The following is a 23,742-nucleotide window of genomic DNA, read 5'->3' on the forward strand; positions in this document are numbered from 1 at the left end:
CATTACTTGTTTTATTACCCTTTTCTTAGACTATTTCTTTATTATTAAATGTACTCTTTAAAAGGTTAGGTTTTCTTGTTTTTACAATTCCTTCTAGAAACCTTTCGGTAAGGAGATTGTTTTTTCGAATGCGGTAATTTTTCCAAATTTCAATGGAATCACGGTAGAGAGTAGTCTAGAAAGATATTGGTTACAGGAATCTTATAGGTCGATAGATTATCAGTAATCCGGTATGGACCACTATTCGTGCAAGTATATGTATATATACAACTCTAATACACTCTCAGCGGAACAAAGTCCGCAGGAACGTTCACAGTAGTTCCGTAGTCATTAGGAACCATTTTGGAGAAAATGATAACTAATTGACTGCACGATAGATGTTATCGACTGTAGGTTCGTAATGCTTTTTATCACATAATATACAAAATACAAATTAAAACTAAATATTTCAATATTAAATAACTTAACCTAACTTGCTATGTCACCTATATAGACTATGATTCAAAGGGTCATTTTTGTTATGGATTTTTCAATTCTAATTCTTTACAAAAATTATATAAATCGAAAATATTCGACATATAAAATACGATATTTATCGCTAAATATTTCATAATTTACATAATATCGTATCTCTCTTATGAATTATCTGTTTTATAAATTGACGAAATCGCATTAAAACTGACTCTCCTATAATTAATCATTCACGGGTTAATAAAATCTGGTCATTGTGTCGTATCCAGTTATTTCAATCACTCTACAAATACTTCGTTAAGTTCGATTTTTTCCCCATTTGATTCACTTAAACGCTATGAGATAAAATCTGGATTCATGTGATCACAGTCAACAAGGCTCAACGAGGCTGCATTGTCGGTGATGACTGTTAAATGTACTTTTATGCGATTACGTAAACCGTTAAATTTTGCTCCATTGCGATTGTCATTGTGTCATCGAATTAAACCACTGCTTTACATGCTCTTTTTACATATTAAATTTGATTGAGATCATAGTTAAGTATACAGTTAAGATATTATATGTAAATCACATGTAATAATTTCTGTATCTATGATCTATACATAAATCTACATTAAATTTAACTAAAAGTGAAAATTTATTAGAAATTTTATTATGGGTATGAATTGGAATCACAGTTGGTCAACTTAATCGTCTGTTATACTACTTGCCTGAGTTAGAGCTAGAAGCATAGTTGGTGGAAGAAATGCAGCCTCTTAAAACTCTCCAGTAGTGGCGCTGTTTGATGCACCTAAAATTGCATGTGTCATTTTATGTACTTCAATTGTGTATTCAATTATGTGCTGATTCAAAATTAAGGATATAGTAAGATTCTGACATATATATCATGCATAGAGTAATTCGTGAAAAAACAGAAATTGCAAGCTTGTCTTTTTTCATTGTTTCTTTTCTTGCAACTATATTCGGTTTGAAAATTAGAATTACATATTTTCCATTATCCGCAATCAATTAGATTAGAGCAATATCCTGTAATAGTACCATTCCCTATCAAATCCGTTTTCTCTCGTGGATCAATGTGTTATTTTCGTTTCCGACGAATCTGGCCGAAATCTAATAACATTGAACACACTGAATTACATTTCTCCTCCCTCTGGATACTTTCTTTCTTATGAAATCATCTTGTACGATTCAACAGAAAAATAATATTAGACGACAATGAACAATTATTAAAATAATAATAAAATGAACAATTATTAACCAAATTTTTAAAAAGAATCATAAAATATCACAATGTACATCTTATAATTACAAATATAATTTAAAAAAGAAATATTTTAATCTAGTAATTATATTGTTATAGAAACTTTTAGTTAACAGAGTAAGAGATAACTGGCTGCTTTTTTTACAGATAAACAATTTTTCCATGCAACGTCACTTCCTCTTTCATCATTGGATCATAAAATATCGCTTAGGTATTCATAATATTACCTACATTTAGTTCCCATAGAAATAAATATAATGTATTTTTCTTGTATTTTTTGTCGTCATCAAACCCATCTCCCTACAAAGAGACTGTACATCAATAACCTTTTAAGCGAGGTATCGAGTGTTTCTAATTCCCTATATTATATCCAATTTACTCACTCTACCAAGCTTTGTGGCGTTTCTGCAGCTTGGTTAAATGTCGTTTCTCTTCCCGTTGTATTTTTAGAATGATTTGCATGTATGATGAAGTACGATATATAGATGCATAGAGGAGATAATAATATGTATGTATTTATAACATAAAAGTTTTATATGATGGATATTCAAATACTGTGCTATAGGAAATGCCTACAAAAAAATATAAGATAATTCTAACCTCTAAGATGTTCCTATGAACGACTTTAAAGGTTGTTGTATCTACTAGCGCCATTGTATGTATCGCCATATTTTAGTCAATTTAATCCATGATTACACTATATATATTACATATAATGCTATAGAAAATCTTATAAAAGACATATATTAGAAAATCCTAATTTTCAAGATAATCCTATAAAGAATTCTTAACGTCGCTACTCTGACTAGTACGATCACTCTATAACTTAACGTGGCACAACATTATACGTATTGTCGCATAGACTGTGCTTTCTTCGTGGTTGTACCATTAATTATATCATATGTTGTATAACAGTGCGTCTAACGTAAGTCATTGGTTATTAACATCTTTGTTTGAAAATATGTTAAGCCATATTGATGCAATCCAAATAATCTTGTAAAAATTTCAGACAGATCTCCCATTTGACCAGCAATTGCTTATATTTAATAAACTGTTTGCATGCGCACGCAGGTTATACAGATGTAATAGGTACACCATATTATTAAGGTGAAGTGGTATTTCCAAATAAACACTTGGACATTATATTTTACCTGTTCATTAAAATCAGTTTTTTATTTTTATTATTTTAATTATTAATATTTTATTTTTCTTCTTTTAGGTTATCTATATTAAATAAATCACATTTGTAGCAGTTTACCAGTATTATTTTGTTATTTATATTGTATAGTATTTTACATAATTTAAAAATCTCACTGTTAAGTAGATTGACACGTTTAATTGTTGATAATATACGTTACTATATACGAATTAATTCTTGTATAGTTTCATAGAAAAATCTGTTATCACAAATCTAGCATATTTAACTTGCATTCGACCAAAATTCTTCTGAGAGTAAATAATGTTCAAGAGTAGCTAGAGAAACCAAATAGCTATCAGGTGTCATGGGATTAATTGCTTGAAAGACGCGTGTGAGTCTTCGGTTATGTACACAGTACATATGGCAAGGAACCCGACATTGTGTTGCCCCCAAGAATAGGAACATTGTTCCTGGAAGATTTGACTATCGTTTGGGGAAGGGGTGAGTGGGTGCCTTCTAGTAAGAGGTCTCTGAGACATGGCATGGCACTTAACCCCAGAACCTTTGAATTCAATGCATGCCTGAATAATTTGGTATCCTCTTGCCATAAGAGACTTTTACTTAGATACATGTACCTAACTTTTTTATCATTCCTAACCTTATATTATATTGATATCTCATTACTTATATTTTATTGTATTTCATTATTCAATGTATAAATTTTATTATTGATATGTACATAATATTAGCTATCTACATTTTGTTTATTATATTTATGTGAATGAATGTTTTGCAGATGGAATGCATTGAAAATGTAAGACAAACATAATTGTAACATAATATTAAATTCTTATGGGAGAGGAGTGAATTAAAAGTTGTATTTGCATAATAATTCCTTAGATATATGCTAATGCATATGTACATATTATGTATATCTATATATGTTTCATATTGGTTGATGAGTTCTAGATACGTGAGTGATAGCTTTGTCAGATGTTCTAGTTTTATCTGGACTTTTTCTCGTTCTCGAACGAGTTCATGGTTTATTCAAAATCGATATAGTATCTTGATTTCTAGATAGAACTGCTAAAGATTTAGACGGTTTCATAGTTTGTTCACTAATAATGTAAGTACATATAAAACGTAATTCTGCCGCAGAATATTGCAACGTAACTACCCTCTCGTTGTTAGTGATTAAACGCCTTTGTGAACGTGATTGTAACGACCTCATTGGAGGAATTAAAGGCTCAGGTGGCTTTCTCATGCTCTTGGACATCGATCGCGTTACTAACGATATTGTATACGGGATGGATACGCGGAGCTTTCCGTTCTTTCAGTCGAACGTTTACAAGCTTTACAGCAATTTTTTGCAGATTAAGTCTGCTCTTATTGTCTTCCCTTTTGGCTCATTCATCAATATGGATCGTACTTGTATAAAATCATACGCTAAGCTAGATTATTGTCTCTTATATGTATACGAATATTCATAATTATTGTATATCATTATGTTACTGTTATTTATCAAATTATCAATTTTAATGTTTGCACAGTTACAGGAAATTTGAAATTAAAAAAATGTACATGAAATAATTTCCAAATTATTTTTATTTTATAGTAATTAAATAATTCTCAATTTAATAAATTTTTAAAATATCGTGCCTACTAATAATACGTATTTAAACGTTTCGAGCGAAACGATTTTTCGCTTACTGTTAGATTCCATTGCTTTAATTGCGTTCATGAAAATACTAAATACATAATTTTAACAATTATCCGCAACGTACTTATAACGCTACTGACAGCTTTGATATTTCTGGCCACTAATTTTCCCTGTGGCACCACTATTGCATGCACTCCATGCAGAGGGACAGAGACTTCTGTGGCGCCATCACAAATGCTAATGTGTAATCGCCATGGCAGTCAACCGATTAAAATTGAGCTTTAATGCGTATGAACATAACCTACTTCTATTGAATATGAGTTATGATGCTGCAATGTACATGATCCTCGATACTATTACGTTATTTTATTATTTTATTGCTAATTACTAATTACGAATTACTGATAATGTATAAGACATTATTATGTGCTTATGTATTTCGTGGAACAATTATATTATGATATGTATTATGTATTATGTATGCGAAATGTATTATGATGAGATTGTTTTTCGTGAAACATGGCTGTATTCTGTTAAGGAATTACGTATCACATAGAAGAATAATTTTCCAGATAGCAGACTTGTGGAAGAGAGATCCCGACTAAACTTGAACGGGAGCCGTCAGCTCTCGAAAAGCGCCACGGAGCTCCGGAACAACGACAGCAGTTCGCCGTCACGACGCGGTGAACAAGCCGATTCTGGTGTCGTCCATCATCATCGGCATCATCGGCACGCCACCTCGGTGGCGCAACGTACGCACATCTTTTTCGCAACCTTGAAGAGCCGGTGGGGTCGAAATAGAAGCAAAGAACGGAAAAAGTCAAAAGATGCCGGTACCACGTTATCTCACGGTGTTGAATCCGATTACGCTGCAGATTACTCTTCGGAGCATAGTAAAAGTTCGTCGGCTACGCAGAGTCCAGCCAGACACTGTCTCACTCATCCAGGTATATAAATATTTTTATTTATCTATTATATATTATATTATAATTAATATTTATATTATATAAATAAATAAATACATATATTGTCTTTTTTTGTTTTCAATCATTTCTAGACTTGTTAACTCATTATTAGAGGACCAATTAACTCATCATCATGTCATCATTGATTGGTATTACATTACTGTATCCAATTTCTTGTATGTAACAATTTTTTGATTTAGAAATCCTTTATTTTCTTATGCGCTGCTTCATTTCTAATACAGATAAATTATAACAATTTCCCTTTGCAGGAACTTATAATCATAGCAGTATGCATCTTGCTAAAGAACTACATACGCATATAAAATACAAGAAAATACTAAATATGAAAATATAATACGATTTATGTTACTTTATGTTTTATGGTCGGTTTTCCAATAGTCTTGAAAGAATTCTGGCAATTTCAAGTAGATAAGCAGACAAGTCAATAAGCAATTAAATAAGCAAAATAGACAAAGAAACAAATAGGAAGATAGATAAACTGATAGTATATGTAAATAGTAAGCTTAAATTTTAAGCACACAAGTCAAAGGTGTAAACGAACAAGATGAAAATGTAAATAAGAACATTCAGCATGCACAGTACAATACATACACGTGCACGTACAATACATAACGATATAGTACATGGAAAAAATTAAGTTTCAATTAGCTGAAGTATGATCGAACAAAGAACGATGAAACTGTCACGGTGGATTGCTTTCATAAAAAAGATCAGCCTCGAGTAGAGTAATAACGAGGCTTAATGGATGTTAACTTTGAAATTTGTTTCGCAGCAGGGGAAAATTTTTTCTCTCTGTTCTTGATCAAGTTATGAAAAAGAGAAAAACTTTGCAAATGTTGAAAGCCAGGTCGCGCACATTTGATGCAGGGGATCGATACGAGCAGGTCGTTTATGTTTCATTATATTGATTGATCTGCGAAACGTGTGCTAGGGGTTTCTATCGTTTGTGCATCATTATTAGACTGGTGTTAAACTGAAAAGCTTTCCTGTGTACTGCACAAGCTAATAAACTATTTACGTACATATCTGATTGAACAGTGTTCTAAGTTGAACAGAGTTCCTTCAAAAATATTTACTTGAAAACACTTTCTGATTTAATTATTATATCATTTTGTTATTTAAGAAGTTATTGTGATTACAGTTTTAAGAAAACACTGAGTGCTAGATTAAAGTTAATTATCTGCTGAAGGACTTCGTTCATTCAACAATATTTATTCACAATATTCATTAAATGTATTTTCTGGAATCATGTTTACATTAAAGGAATGCTAAATACATTTATGTATGTGCATGTATAATCTTTAAGAATACTAATCTTCAGTATACTAATTTTTAAACCCATTTATTATAATAATCACATATTTTTTAATGTGGAATGTAGAAGTTTTAAATCTATGTAAAAAATTCAATGTAGTAATTCAAAGTTAAATCTTGGTGAAAAACCAAAATAGCAGAAAATTGTATACTATACATCTCCTCTGAGGGGTGTTAGTTCACATTAAGATTAAGTTAGATTAAGTTACCAAAATTAGAATCATCCTGCATATTATATGATCAACACGTTGTGTTTAACGTGTTTGATATTTCTGTACACGTAGAGTCGCCATTGGTATACGGAGGAAGGCAGAATGTCGTGACGAGACCGGAAGACAGCCCTGGAAAATGCAGCGAAGCATATTCGAAAGGATCCTTGAGTTTCCAGCACTCAAAGGACTCGAACGAGGAAGCTCGAGGCTCGATCAGCCAGGATGATAGCTCGTTCGTTCAGGAGGAACTCGCCCGTAGGAGGGAATTAGCGTTGAGGCAGCATGCTTTCTTCCAGCTTCGTTTGCACATCAAAAGAGGGGCGAACCTTGTTGCTATGGATAGATGCGGTGAGATAAACTTTCATTTTTCGCTTCTTCTGCCTTTATAAGTAGACGAAAGTAGAACTGTGCCTGTGTATTTTGATTCTGCCAGCTGTCTTTGAAGAACTGCGCGAATAGCTGTGAAAGGGTGGCAAATTAGTCTAGATCAGTCCTTTTGATTAATTGAAGTAGCTTTTGTGTATGAAAGATTTCATGAATTTAATATGGAAGCAATTATTTATAATTGTGTAATTTAAATTGTGTAATTTACAATAATTGAATAGTGTAATAAAATTTCTAATATTATTATTATGTATTCTCCTTTTAAGTATGATGTTAATTTTGAAAAATATAAAAACTTGCTACTTTTGTTTTTTTTAGAAAAGAAGAGTATAAAATACTTGTTCTTCGAATATGTAGTACCTAGTTTTCAACCTTCCTCCATCACATGAAGAATATTCTACCCATGTAGAAAGAGTACCACTTATTCTTAGAGAAATAGCAAGGTTGTATCACGATACATATATTACCAAAGCCCAACGTTTTCCGGTTTTACTCTATCAAAGGACTTGCCCCAGTTTCATGTAATCCCCCTTTCGTAGAATGTTACCCAAAATCATGATAAAATTTCGATTAAGCAAATAACTATTATTTGGCATGGAATTGAAGAACAGGATATTAATTGTGTATTTCAGGAGCCAGTGATCCTTACGTGAAAGTGAAAAGCGGGGGTCGGTTATTGCACAAGTCGCGGACCGTTCACCGTGACCTGAATCCAGTTTGGGATGAAAGTGTAACTCTGCCAATCGAGGATCCTTTCCAGTCTCTAACATTCAAGGTAAATTCTACATCGTTATACAAGTTATATGCATATAAGATTATTAAGAATCTTTTTAATGAAATTTTTCTCAAGCTTTTGTCAACTCAGTCTCTCAGTGTATTAAAAAAGAGAATGAATTTATTCTAAAGAAATTCTTAGTCCTGTTCGTTCTTGATGCTAACTGTAATAGTCACCCACGAAAAATTCTGAAAGAAAATTAAATTTATTCCATAGATCGTGTTCTTTTTATTCGCTCTGCAATTCGTCCTAGAATGTTTGGAGATGGTCGCCGGGATTTTTATCAGTTTCTTCTTGCTCTTTCTTTTGACTAGCAAAAGACCTTGGTCGTTTCGACAGGTCTTCGACTACGACTGGGGCCTGCAGGATGACTTTATGGGCGTAGCGCAATTGGATCTCACGCAATTGGACCTAGGCCAGTCACAGGATGTCATGTTGGAACTGAAAGACCACAATAGGCCCAAACAACATTTGGGCGAGATTTATTTAACAGTTACCCTTTGGCCGAGGAACCAGCAGGAAAAGGAACAGGTAGATTTTTTGATATTTTGTAATTTCTTAATGTCTTAGTGGATTGTTTAGCTATTTTTTAAAGTAATCGTAGTTCTTTATCAGGCGCAGTAGTATTAATATACCGTTTAATGAGGATAAAATCAGCGTCTGGAAATTTAAAACCGAGATTGTAAAGTCCTCCTGTTTGTTCTATGGTGCTTAAATTATGTTGATGAAGCAAATAAATACGATCAGAATAACGGAGCTTCAAGATATAGGCGACGGTGGTTTAGCTTATAAGTGTAGATAATAGAGACAGACACCTGTCAAAGTAAACTCCGGAGCTTTGGCTTGCTCCATCTTGTCTTCTATTACCACAATGTGTATCAAATTTACTAACTTCTTAGTGAGTTTGTAAGAATTTCTTTTTGCTGTACTCTCTTGTACATAAACAATCAATATACAGGGTGGGTCAGCTAAATGGGATCACCTAAATATCTGTCTTAGTTATTATTGTATGGGAAGCTTTCCAAGACAAAGTTACTGCATGTTTAAGCTCCAAACTCTCTTCGTCTCTCCTAATAAGGAAACTTTAAACGGTAAATGTTCCTGATCGGTTATGCGACCTGTAGTTATTTACTACTATCGAGGCTAAACAGTTGCCGATTCAGAATCCATAAACATAGATAATGTCGAGGATTTGCATATTATGGCGGTGATAGGGGCACACAGACCGTTGTGCCACTTTTGAACGACGTTATCTCCCTCGCACGAGCCGCTGTGAAGAGAATTTTAATAAACCGAATGAACTGCATATGAATGCTGCATAATTTGTAAGCAGTAAAAATGTGCGAATCTGACACTCTATGATACCTACAGCCTTACAGGTGAACGTGCTAAAATTATAACACGACTGACTAGTTTCAGCTGCACTTTTCATATTAAGAATTAACAAAATATAATTTCAAGTTGTATGCGTTGAGAAATTCAATAACTTGGAATATGCGAGGAGTAAAAGCATGGAATTAAAAAAAGTAATTAATAAAGATAATTAATGAAAAAAATAATCGATGATAGGACAATATATTTAATGGGTAGTATTTTCCAAGCATTTCCAGCATTTCATAACATTTCATATGCTAGTCAACCTAATAACATCATTGATCCTCATTATGTTAAAATCGATTAAAATAGGTCGAGGAACTGATAATGAAGTACCTGAATGGAAAATTAGGGCTCGTTGGTCCAGTTTCATGTTTATTACTGTATCAAAGGAATATTCGACTGTTACTCGATGGACACTTCGAACGATTCACCCTGGCAAGCATTAAACATTGTACAATGAACAATTCGACGTTCCTGTGGATAGATACGTTGTACGCAGTGGAATATCGGTAAACGATAAGTCCATCGACTATGAACTTCGACAAGCTGCAATTGGAACGCAGACAGTGAACACGAACTGTCGAAGTGTTTGCCATGGAAAGATCTATCAACAAATTGCTCGTTTCGTTGTTGATTCTATAGAAGAATGAATAGAAGGTACGATATAGCTTTCCGTTGAAATAAATTGATACTATAGGATTATTTTTAATAAACAGATTGTGGATGTTCATGTATTTATAGAAAGTTGGCAGCTTAGTATCATTGTGTTTATGATAATGTTTAGTGAGTAAAATAAATCTGTGCTTAGGTTCTATTTCTTTAAATGTGCTCACAAAAATTTCAATTTAATCTACTATTTAATATAAGTCTTTATAACTATGCTATCTTAAATAATACTATAGTAAGTATATACTTAGTAACTACTATTAATAAAACTGCTATAATAATAAATAAATCTTAATTTAAATTTTCTTAATATCACGGTTATAAAAAAATTGTATTAGTAAATTGTCTCTTTAATCTTCTTTCTTGAATAAAAATACATTTAATACATTATGTGATAAACAGGTGATAAGATTCATCAGTATTACACAGTTAGTTCCCAGAACACTCATTAGGTTTTCAAAGATATGGAAGATATTGATGCCTTGAGAATTTCTTCTATTGCAAAATAGGTCTGTCGTTTAATTACTATTTTCAGATTCTGACTCTGGTATTTGATATCCTTTACCTTAGAATATATTAGTATACATTATGTACTTGTGAGATTATAAGACATAAATCATAAATATATATCATATTTTATATGATTAGGCATTGCAATCTTCAGCGATACTGTAAAAGACATATATTTCTTGATATGTTTCTGCTTCAGCAATACAATTTCTCCATATGCGCAAGAAAATGAGCCTGATCTAACCATTGTAACCGATGGTTATAGTCTCACACTAGATTATTTCGAGTGTCGAAATTGATCGAAATCGATCTGCAATATCATTAAGTAGAAGAAAGAAGTAGATTTCGTAAGTTCTGAATTAATGGAAATTTGTCTAAAGGATTAGAAAATCATGAAACGTTAGGAGAAGGTAATTTCGTCGCTGAAATCGATTGGGTAAAAAGAATGTATGAATTATTTATGATAAATTTATTTGATTTACATTTGTGTTATTACTTTTTGTATAATTGTAAATGGAATCGATAGAAAAGATGATCAATATCGATGAAAATTGGAATTAAAATTCCGGAATATAATTTGAAATATGATTTGCAAATACAATTGGTCTTCCTGTATAACATTGACTTATCGGTAAGATAGTCGACAAAATATTCATACAAACGTTTGCTAACGTTTATTGTCGTCGGGTGTGAATTAATGGAGTTATCTTATGTAATGTGTTATAGGTATCAATGGAACATGACGCATGCATTTAAAAAGCAATTACATGAATGTGGTTAAGTAACGCTGACTGGTATAAATTTCTACAATTTTAAGAATCAGGACATTTCTATTTTAATTACATGCACATCTTTATTATAAATATAATTGTTATATTTACATGCATACAAAAGGTTTTCTAAAATGGTAATTATATTAAAAATACAAACTAGGAAGGCGACAATATACTGTTTTATTTTGATACTTTGCTAGACGTGAGTATATAAATGCTACGACGAAGTTCGAGTATAAAGCGCTCACAATATTACAATAACCATTCACGAACTGTTTCAGTAGTTAACAGGTTTCACGTGGTCTCAAAAGAGTCCATTATCGGTAGGTTATAAAGTACATACGTATTCAACCTTCTGACACCAGTCGTCATTTATCATCTATATAGATAAACAAATGTTACTTAATCTCTAATCCTGACGTACCTTGCATGCAAAATTACGCAGTCTACGCAGAATGTATGAAATTCTATATCAAAAGATATAGGATCTTAATCAGAAACTAAAAGAAAGTAGCAGCGTATCTTGACCACTTGCCTATAACAATGCGATGCTATACTCTGTAAATCCTAAAAATATAAAAAAAGTATACAGAAAAAGTATACAGAGAAAAATGAAGAAATTAAGAAATCTTTGTCAGAATAAGCTTTTCCTCTCTGGGTACCTCTCTATTTTCAACACTTTATGCACTTTCACTTTCACGGTTTTGAGTTTAAGGATCTCATTGGTTTAAAGGTTATACCTTTTTAAAGTTTGATATCTTTGGCGTATTGTATGGCTTACTTTAATCCGATAACCATTTAAACGTCAAATTTTATCATTTACTTGAACGTATACCGTGCTCAAAGTAACGGAATATCGCTTTATTATGAATGTACGAATCGTTTTGTCAAATACACTTTTCCATAAGTGGTCTTAGGCAGCTTGAAAATTATGTACTCTAAACAGTACTACTCGTAAATACTTTTCAGTCTCCACGAATAAATACTGTTCAATATCTAGTTCCGCTCGTAGTATCAACAAAGTTCTTATCAGATAAGTACATAGGTTTCGACTAGAAAATTGGGTTCTTAGAGGCGAAATTCACATCTTCGTAAAAGGTTAAAAGAGAGTAGAAATGTTTTATTTATTTGTCTACGCCAATGTGATGCGAGTCGACCTATACTATATTAAAGTTATGTATACGTGATATCGCAATGTTTACCTCCCGTGTCGGGAATGGAGAGGGAAAGAGAGGTTCGGTTGTCGAGTTAAGCTGTATCGCCAAGCAGTCACCATCGTCATTCGAGCATGTCAGGTTCTTGTGGTTTTGCTGCCGTCGTAAATTCTGTTTTAAAGTTTTGTTTCTAAAGCAACCCGTTGTATCTAAAAAAGTTCGATCTTTAACAAAGTGAACGAAGCAAAATAATAAAAAGATCTATTAAAAATACGTACAGATAAAAAATTGTCGATTATTTCAAGAGAGCCATTCCGCGGGAAACCAGAACGATCCTCCTGCTAAAAATAACGTCCCTTTCGTTCGCGTAACTCTTTTGTCTTCGCCGCACATTGTTAACGTATGCATACATAAGTACATATTTACTTGCACAATTTTTCAAGCATTGCGAGACACACTGCACGATCGTAACTAACGAGCGTGTGCACAAAGTGAATGAAAACGCAGAATGGGAATCATCCAGGAGGCGGTTAAATCTCGAAATGGTATGAAATACGATGTACGACACTACTTTGTTGACTGACCGCTGAGTGGTGTCAGTTATTGAAACAGCGTAAAATGAGCGATATACGTGTGAACCAGTAACACGAACATATTTGCCAAATCGGTTCACTCTACAAAACAAAAAGTAGAGTAAATTATTCGAAAAATGTCGATAAATGGATTCAGTAACTTTGGCTTGTCAATACTTTATATGTAAAAATATGTAAAAAAGTGACGAAATCTTCGTCTATTTTTCATGAAAAAAGTCTGTCTTACATAATAATAAAAAAAAACATCTTGTACAACCAGAATTCTCTTCGACAAAGGTACTTCTAAGAAATAGTGTGGATAACAATGGTTAGTTAAACAAGACAATATAATATAACTAGCAAGTGGAATCACGACTTCGAGCCACGTGCACACGTGACTGCAAACATTTCCGATGACTCAGTGAGCCTGTAAGAATACTAATAATTTGCATTCGAGCAGTTCGTTTGCCGTAGTATTGTCCGAGGAAGATTTTTCGGTTCTATTCTCTATGGCAATTAAGGTTACGAGAGAAAATCTTTAACTTTGGTTAGTTCAATCTGAACACTAATTCCACGCTTCAGATCGTTAGATTGGTCACGCGATCTGTACGGAATCAGTTAACCTGTATTGGCTGGATCGATTTCAGTGAAATGAAGTATTATTTCGAAACGCTACTGTGATTTTGTCTGTGTTCTTAAAGTCTTGGTATTAATACGTTTGTGGAGATTTAATGAAACTGTGCGAGACAATTTAATGGATTTTCTACGATTGCTTTTGTGATTGGCCTTCTTATATTTTAGTTGGTTCCGAAACTAATTATTTTATACTTGAAAGGTTTTATCAAAAGTGGTTTTGATTGTGAGGTGTGAAGATAATTTTTTTTTTGTATAAAAAGTGTTAGTGTTAGAAATATATATATATAGTGAAAAATTATTGTGACGTATCGCAATATTTATATTATGTAAAAGGAAACGAAAGAAGAAGTTTATATTCTGATTCAAATGCGATCTTTCAACGTCGTTAAAAAATGACAGATGCGGGCAGTTTTGCTTCGAGATTTACAAGAAAGACTTGTTAGCATCGTTACCATTGTTATCGCACGAAGATTCGTCGATGTACAAACGTATGGCGTAACAAAGTCGAAGATACATTACTGCAGTTAATTTTAACAATAGGAGGATAACAACGCCATAAGAGCGGAACTAAAATAGTCAACGAAATGTTCATGGACATCGTCGGATAAGATTTTGAAAATTCAAATTCCAATTTACCTTGCATTATTATTCGTTATTGCTATTTTACATTTTATTTTATTTTAATTTTTATTTTAAAAATTCTTTTTATTCCAATCGCAATTTTTAAAATTACACGTACAGAATCTTCGTCAACATTTCTAAATTTACTAAAGAATACTATTTAATTAAAATATTTAAGAAAAATATTTAATTATTAAAGAAATCTTTTTATATTATATTTTTTATATTCATAGTTCAAGATAAAAATTAAAAATACGAAAACATATTTATATATAGAAAAGGTACAAGTTTATAAGAAGAGATTAACAGGATAAAAAATAAATTTTACAATTCTGTCAACTGTAACCAACGATGATCGACGTAACTATCCTATCGACCGTGCAGAAGGAAAGAAATTGTCGGCGTCACGTCAGGTGGTGTCAATTAGGCGCGTATTCGCACGCGAAGACCGGAAAAAAGCGTTTATTGGTCACATAATGTGTATATTCAAAATATTGCAAGGCAAGCGTTCCCACACGAAGCACCTAAAAAACACCATTGCCTAGTATTTTCAGTTCATAACGAATCATCATACTACGTGACAGCTTTACAAAATGAAGAAGAACGTAGAACCCATGAAATCTAAAACAGACTCGAAAGAAACAGCCAACGAAAATAATCAAGATACGCGTCCGGGAGACTCGGCAGAAAGTCAAATATCAGACGCCGAGTCCAAACCGGAAATGTCTGACCAAGAACCAACAGTGGTGGCACCACGGAGCGGAAGTAGCTTTTTAAAGCGCGATAAGGTGAGTGACATCCCTCTAAAACAATTATCGATCGATTCAAAAAATTCTTCTACGAAAACTCCCTTAAAGTTCCTGAAAATAATCTCGAACGAAGAAACTCATGAAAATAAATGGAAAAAATTTTGGGTTCATCATCGAGACAAGTTTCGACACAAGCCCGAGGAAGATTTCACAACGAGGAATCGAACTTTTGAAGAGATGACGGCGGAAGTGGACGCGGTATTCCGAAAGGCGATTCGAAGCATGCGATTCGATAGATCCGATACCGATCGTCGATATTTTAACATTGACGAGAGCTCTCCGGAGAAAAATGCTGGCCAAGACGATCACAAAAACACTGAAAGCATTTCAGAGTTACCGCAAGCCGTCGAAGCGCCACCTCGAAGGTTAAGATTGAGTACCGGCCGTACAAAAGACCGTAAGTTCATGGACGTTTTGGCAGGTGAGCAAGGTACCTTTAAGAAAAAATCCGAGAGAAATGATCCTACTGACATAATTTTTGGCGTGAACGAAGAAAAACAGAAAGAAGATACATTTAAAGCTAATGGTGAAATATCTGACATTAATTTCCTCGTAGGAATCAGTGACGAGGAGAAGTATGTTCGATTGGAGAATAAGATTAGATCGGATCGTTCGACTAGAAGGTGGAGTTCGTTGGAAAATTTAGCGAGAAAGGCGGAAAACGTTGGAGAAGATTCTTCTACAAATAGGATAGAGGGTTTGTCGATCGAAAGACCAGTTCGAAGCAAAGAGAAGAGAACGATCGGATCTTTGAGATCTTCGTTGGGGAGGAAGATGGGCTCTGTGGAGAGGATCTTGGAGGATCAGATAGAGAAAATATGGGAGGAGAAGGTGGAGAAGCATCCGTGGCTGCTGCCTATAGAAAGTTGGATTGTTGAACGTTGCAGGCCCTCTGGAACGTACTCTATCCTTCACGACAGGAAAAATAGCGGTTTGAAGATGGAGGAGGGGAGGTTGAGCGAGAAAGAGCAGAGTTTTGACTTCAAATTTACTGCGCCTGAAAAGAAGGACGAGGAGGGAAGAATAGAGATTAAATTGGAACATTTAAAGAGACCGGAGAGATCGGCATTCGAGACTGCAAATTTGATTTCAAGGTTGAGGAAGTCTTCTTCTGAACAGTCGAAGGTAGAGGAGCAAGAGGTTTTGGACGCGAAGGACGTGAAGCATCATGATCTGTTCGATAAACTCAAGGGCAATGTTAAAGAGAAAATGGAAGATATTCATAGGGTAGACTGGAGTATTTTTTTTTTTTAATTAATTTTACTGGAGAAATTTGTTTATATATATATATATATATATATATATAGTTGACTATTAACAGTTGGGAAAAGATGATACAGGATATATTGATGAACATTTTATTTTTCTAGGGAACCAGTAGTTATGATTATAATTTAATTTGTAGAACACTATGAAAGATTAGTTTTCTTTTTATAGAAGTTGTTAAGAATTGAAATCAGATGATAGAGGATATTCAGAGAATCTGTTGTTTTGTAGATTCCTGATGCAGTTCACAATCAGAACATACATGATTTGTCTTTGAAAAAAAACTTAATTGCGGTAACAAGTTCAAGTTCTATTTTTACTTATGTTATCTAACATCCCGCAATACACTAAATGTACATAAGATGAAGTCAAAACTAAATTCATGTCGAGAGATAGGATTTATCGATGCTAGTGAATGATTCACATTTGTCGACTTGATGACAGAGGTAAAGCTAATGCTGCAGTTACATTTAAAATCACTTAATCTGAGCCCCTATCTCTTTTTCACATCTTATGTTTCAATTACCGTGGTAAGCTCTGTATAGACTTCTCAAAACAATTTGTTCACTATTTTTGAGAAACAAATATTAAAGTTGAACATATAGAATCGTAGATAAACCTTGACTGGTTCCCTGTATATAATATACACATATAGATAGAATCGTGCCCATCGAACAAGCAGTTGAAAAACTAATATCGCGGCTGATATTTTGTTCAACATTTTTTCCGATACACATGTTCTAACCAGAATCTTCTAAAATTATTATTGTCCACAGTGAAACGATATTTTTCTTTTCCCTATTTTGCTTCCTTTTATTTTACTTTATTCTTACTATATTTTCCTCCATCAGATAGAAAATTCAATTTCGCATGGCGTATTTTTATGTCTGCAGTATTTTCAAAGGACCAATCGATTGGCGGACGTAAATAGACGGTTAAAGTCACAGATATGGAGCTCCGTGGTAACGATTGTTCTTGTGGAGGCGAAGAATTTATTACCGATGGATATAGACGGTCTTTCGGATCCCTATGTCAAATTTCGGTATGAATACCCTTATTCTTTTCACCTTTGTCCTCAATACTGTTATTGTATCGAAATTAACTTATTTTTATTGTTGATACTATCCTTGTACTTCGCTTCCTTCACTGTGAAATACTTGTAAGATTAAGAAGTATCGATGTCAACGAAATAAGTTATATAAAGTATCTAATTTATATTTCAGTTGTGCTTCTTGTCACTCGTTGTTTAAATTATGCGGTATGATGCGATATAAATTGTAATCATTGTAAAAGTCTTGCTATCTTAAAAGGAAGATAATTATGTCGCTTAGAAAAACCACACCGTTCAACTCTATCAATTGAAAAATGGAAGGATTTGATAATATAGTAGAATTAGAAATATTACTCTTTTAAGTGTTAAATTGTTCACACGATCCTATGATAAACAATCCTGTAGGAACAAATCATTTATTTTTTGAGAATTCAGAATTTGGATACTAATCATAACAAACTGGAAAATTTAGAATTAGAATTTAGAAACCAAATAATTACTAAATACATTAATTTGATTACCCATCAAGTATTATCCTTACTTATTGGTAAAATTAATATTCAATGGCAATTATCATTATTTTCTTCTGCATATTTCAGTCTCGGAACAGAAAAGTACAAGTCAAAAGTAGTGCACAAGACCCTGAATCCCGTTTGGTTGGAGCAGTTCGATCTCCACCTTTACGAAGATCCTTATTTAGGTCAAGAATTGGAGGTCACGGTGTGGGATCGGGATAAAAGCCATCAGGATGACCTAATGGGAAAAACGGTAATCGATCTGACGACGCTTGAACGTGAGACGACCCATCGACTCTGGCGGGATCTCGAGGACGGCTCTGGCAGCATATTTTTACTGTTAACTATTAGTGGTACCACCGCTAGCGAAACGATCAGCGATTTAGCCGCACACGAAGACACACCTCGTGAACGCGAGCAATTATACCAAAGATATGCTTTGGTGAACTCGTTGCAGAGGGTACGAGACGTTGGTCATTTAACAGTGAAGGTACCTACCTTTAAAAAATGGAGGAGAAGGAGAAAACTTAAGTTTAAAAATAATAGGAAAATGTTTAATTAGAAAATTAAAACATAGGAGAAGAATATAGCTTTTTAGGACTAGTTAAAAAAGGCTTAACTTTTTTTCCAAGCTCATCTTTATAATCTTATTAAATATAATTATCAACTGCACAGAAATGTACAATATGTATTTAAAATTTTTGAAAGTATAAATTTAGGATTCGTATCTCTTGTTTATTACTTTCGATTTGTAGAATTCATAAAATGTATATTTATGATTCGTTCGTTATATAGGTATTCAGAGCACAAGGTCTCGCGGCAGCTGACTTGGGTGGCAAGAGCGATCCTTTTTGCGTCTTGGAATTGGTAAACGCAAGATTGCAAACACAGACGGAATATAAAACGCTGGCTCCAAGTTGGCAGAAAATATTCACTTTGTAAGCCATCGTGACTATATAACGAATTTCGGAAGAGAATGTAAAAAATATAATCTTTTTTATTTGTTTCTCATAGTAACGTGAAAGATATCAATTCGGTGTTAGAGGTGACAGTGTACGACGAGGACAGGGACCATAAAGTAGAGTTTCTCGGCAAAGTCGCCATACCTCTTCTAAGGATAAGGAACGGTGAGAAACGATGGTACGCGTTAAAGGACAAAAAACTGAGGGGTCGTGCCAAAGGAAATTCTCCGCAAATTCTTTTGGAGCTGAACGTGGTGTGGAACGTTGTCAGAGCATGTGTTCGAACGTTAAATCCCAAGGAGAAGAAGTACATGGAACCGGAGATAAAGTTCAAAAGACAAGTGTTTTTACGTAACGTTCTCAGGCTGAAGGCAATCATCGTTATCGTGATTGATATTGGAAAATACGTGCAGTACGTGTACTACTTTGATTCTACTTTCAATCTGTTTTAGAAATAGTCATGACATTTGTTACGTAAATCACATCGTATGTTTCGTTTATAAATTAAATACTGTTTGTCATTCGTCGAAACGATGATTAATAATTACTACGTTTCCTAGAATGCTATATTATTCATTTATTCATTAACTTTTTACATTAACGTAGAGAGATATTTTATATATTAATCTACGTATATGTTATGTTTTAATCCTATTCGAAGATATTATGAAATTATTCAATGAATAATGGCGAAATCTTTTTCTGTGTTTTATTGTATCCTTAGGAGCTGTTGGGAATGGGAAAATAAAATGAGAAGCATCATCGCACTGGTCATCTTTATTTTGGGCTGTTACTACTTTGAACCTTACATGTTTCCTGGAGTAGCACTCCTTATTCTGTTAAAGTATTATCTGGTATGTAAACAAACTAATCAGATCCTTTTACATTTTATCTTGTCAAAGCATTTTTCTAAGTCACTTATCACCATCTCTATAAATTATTGACACTCGTACACTTACCTTATGTATTTGCTAATTCGTTAAACTGGATTGCTAGCCTTTAAGTACCTGCAAAAATCTAACATTCTACCGAATACTATTAAAACTTTTATTTAGTAATATTATCTGCAATATTTAATGCTGTAGATTAGAAAATGTCCCACTGACCAAGGTAATCTTATACATTGACTAAATTTCCTATTCTTGTTACTGCTACTTAGTAGAAATTACTATCTTCCTTCTTGAGCTAAATGAAATTAAAGTTAAAAAGCTATGTGACTAGCATGGATATACAGTTTGGTTGTCCTATGTTTTAAATCTTTACATTTTTAAATACCTTTAGAAAATTAGATATAGTAGTATTCTAGTATTTAGTACAGAATTGTTCAATAATGATATTTCAAGATTTATGCCTGTAAATTTTCAAAATTTTCCATAGAAATGGCTTACATAGTTTAGAGCAATTTTTACCATATTTCTTCCATTTAGTATCTAATATATTGATCACTATTGTTATATCTTCTCAATGCTGGAGCTTGCTTATAAATAATAGACGCCAATAACCAATCAACCTTAAACACATGTAAGATAACACGTATGTAAATCATCTGCTTGACGACCTTTACCTGCATTGCTGCATGTCCACGTCCTTTGCTACCTGCCAGCTTTATGGAGATGGAAGCGGATTCAATCAATGGATTTCCGGACAGGTTGCAGTAATAACCGGTACACCCTTATCGCATCAATCGAGTTCCCACTTCCACGACGAGGGTGACGAAGGTCCTGCCACTCCTGGGGACGACGACGACGACGATGACGATAAGGACAAAGTAAGTATTTTCAGCAATTGTTATTTAAGTTGTTCCCGATATTTAATTTTGTAAAACTTTATATATTCATTGAAAATTAGAAAATAATTACATTTTTAATAGAATTTCATATGATTCTTCTATTTATTTTACAGCCAAAAGGTATTAGAAAAAGAAGTTTGTATAATATTATATAAATTTGAGTCATATGTTTCTGTAGAAAATTGAGAAGCTGGATTACCGTTTGTTTTTAACACTGCTGCATAATAGCAAATTATTGCTCTTATAATGTCACAACTCATTATCAATTGAAATTACATTTCCTGTTTCGTAATACACCAGTTAAACAACTGTCATTTGTTTAATGATTAATGGTATTCTTCTGGAATAATAAAAGTTTATAATAGGTTCTTAGTTGCCAGTAGCTAAAGGCTCCTTTCAATGAATATTACATTTGGACGTATATTACGAACGCGATAGGCAAGTATTTTGGTCTGGCGCTTTCCTCGATTCAACCTTCGACCTATTCAAACGACGAATTGATGTGTGCCAATATTGGTCAAATCGACTTCATCGAGTTAAAGATTGACCTTGATTATACGTCCTAACATACAGAAAACATTTTATTATTATTACTAATTACTATTGGTATTACTATTATGTTAAATAAAATTTTTAATAAAATAATATGACCAAAATTAATTTATTTCTTCAGCATATTTTCTTATTTTTAGTAAATCTTCTTTTATCAGATTTTCTCTAAAATGGATTATTCTGATTCTTCCTTTCAGGAAGAGAAAAAAAGTCTAAAGGAACGCTTGCAAGCAATTCAGGAGGTGACTCAGACTGTTCAGAACTCGATCGGTTACATAGCCAGCCTCTGTGAAAGAGTGAAGAATCTCTTCAATTTCACTGTTCCTTATTTGAGTTATTTAGCCATGATTTTGGCGATTCTCGGTGTTGCTGTCCTGTATTTCATCCCTCTGAGATACCTTATCCTAGTATGGGGCGTCAATAAATTCTCCAGGAAAATTGTCCGGCCTCACTCGGTTCCAAACAACGAGCTCCTAGACCTCATAACTAGAGTGCCCGATGACGAGGAGCTCCTTAATTACAGGTCCGTTTAGAATTACTCTCTAACCTCCGAAGATTTCTATCTTTATTATTTATAAGTAATAATAAAATTTAAACATAAACATTTATTATATTTGTACTATGCTACTGTACTACATCATACATATAATGCTATAACTATTAATTAACAATACATTAAATCAAATTATCTTTTTCAGAGAGTTGAAACCATTACCAACTGCCGACTGTGAGAAGAGCAGTACATCGGGCAGTCCAGGTGCATCGAATTTAACGCGGAGGGAACAGAGGAAAAGGCATAAGGCCGCGTAGCAGCATGCCCCGCGGCCGGAAGTCGCGGGTCTACGATCACCGAGCATCCTGAGGACGGTCCTGCTGCGCCGTAAGATGCGCCAGCGAAAGGGATCAGCGGAGAATCCGGATGTGATCGACATAGACTGAGAAACGTTTTGTTTCCACTCGTAGTTGTCTAGCTAGGGGGGGATTTTCATCATTCTAGTTTTCAGTCTAATCTGGTCACGTTAAGAACACCTCGCGTGGTATATCTTCGAAGTCTGAAATGTTTTATTCTCAGTGAGGGTAGTTTTACATCATATTATGAAGAGAAATAGGAAATAGATAAGATATAGTTAGAGGATGAAAGAGATCAACCACCAGATGGTCGAGTTCACTGTAATAAGAAAGAGAAAAGAACATTGTAATCACAATATTCAGAAGGATATCCGCATTTTTATAGCATAAGATATTCAAAGTTTCAACTGTATTCGGTAATTAAATACGTATATCCGTAATACAAAGTCGCTAGATACGTTTAACGAACACGCTGGAAACATTTGTCAATGTTTACCAGGCGATATTTCTCACGACGAAATCTCCGGGACATACCACGCAAAATTGTTATTAGATACCGTTTCGATTCGATAGTTGGAACGAGTCGACGCAGAAATTCATCGAGAATTTCGTAAAAAGAAGCAAATGATATCTTTTCATTTATATAGTATTTGTAGAATGTGAACGTGCGGCACATTAGTAGTTGTATCGAACAACTCGGCTATAATGGTGTTGGTGAGTCTGTGTGAATGATCGTCGACAAGGAAGTCAAAATGAAAGATGCAATTTCCCAATAACGCTCTCATGAAATTAACGACAGTAAAATATTGAATTTTATTCTGAATATATAATATCTATTTCCTTGAAAATTAAAAAATTCCATAAATTCGAATGAAACGAGTTTAATAAACATGACGTCAAGAAAGGAAACAAGTTGCTATAAATTATCGTTTGACTTTCCTGTGTGAGAAAAAACAAGGAAAACACGGATAGACAAACGTTTTTGAAAGTATATATATCTCGTTTGGACGTTTCAAATGTATCAAGACTCAACGAAGAATGTGCGTTCGATAGCGGTATATTAGCTAACAATATCGACGGAGAAGAGATACCATAGTCACTTAAAGAAGAAAAAACGAGAATTCCCACTAACGGGCTATCCTCGTCGATCCGTTTCGTCCATCGGTGTCGTAGATATAGCTGCTACAGAATCGTTACCAATGACAGAGAAAGAGAGATATTAACAAGTTTAAAAGAAAAAAAGAGGAAAAAATATAAAAAAAAGAAAGGAACAAAAAAAAAAGACAAATATAGTTGTTCTACGGCGGTCTTATTTAGCCGACAAAATTCGCTCGACGAGTTGTTTCTTCCATTTCAAGAACGACGAATAGAATCAGTTATTCAACATTCACACGTCTAAACTTTATTCTATATACTATATTATTGTAAAAGAAGAAAGT

At 33.6% G+C, this 23,742-nt stretch overlaps 1 protein-coding gene across 6 annotated transcripts in view; it reads left to right on the forward strand.

Moving 5' to 3' along the window:
* Positions 1-22,642, forward strand: part of LOC100748072 (multiple C2 and transmembrane domain-containing protein) — a 36,166-nt gene extending 13,524 nt beyond the window's left edge. For 2 of the 6 annotated variants that reach the window (XM_024365696.2, XM_012382014.3), the window contains exons 3-14: positions 5,103-5,477; positions 7,115-7,390; positions 8,059-8,201; positions 8,541-8,732; positions 17,479-17,627; positions 18,236-18,641; positions 18,947-19,089; positions 19,166-19,525; positions 19,838-19,967; positions 20,717-20,881; positions 21,652-21,977; positions 22,153-22,642. In XM_024365696.2, coding sequence (XP_024221464.1) covers positions 5,103-5,477; positions 7,115-7,390; positions 8,059-8,201; positions 8,541-8,732; positions 17,479-17,627; positions 18,236-18,641; positions 18,947-19,089; positions 19,166-19,525; positions 19,838-19,967; positions 20,717-20,881; positions 21,652-21,977; positions 22,153-22,264 — 2,777 coding nt within the window. In that variant the 3' untranslated portion in view covers positions 22,265-22,642. Of the gene's footprint in view, positions 1-5,102; positions 5,478-7,114; positions 7,391-8,058; positions 8,202-8,540; positions 8,733-14,738; positions 16,547-17,478; positions 17,628-18,235; positions 18,642-18,946; positions 19,090-19,165; positions 19,526-19,837; positions 19,968-20,716; positions 20,882-21,651; positions 21,978-22,152 lie in introns of those variants that run through there. The other 4 variants (XM_003484654.4, XM_024365684.2, XM_024365689.2 and 1 more) reach the window with 4 other exon arrangements.
* The last annotated feature ends 1,100 nt before the right edge of the window (positions 22,643-23,742 follow it).

Source organism: Bombus impatiens, unplaced genomic scaffold, assembly GCF_000188095.3.
Source record: "Bombus impatiens unplaced genomic scaffold, BIMP_2.2 scf_0019, whole genome shotgun sequence".
Lineage (NCBI taxonomy): Eukaryota > Metazoa > Arthropoda > Insecta > Hymenoptera > Apidae > Bombus > Bombus impatiens.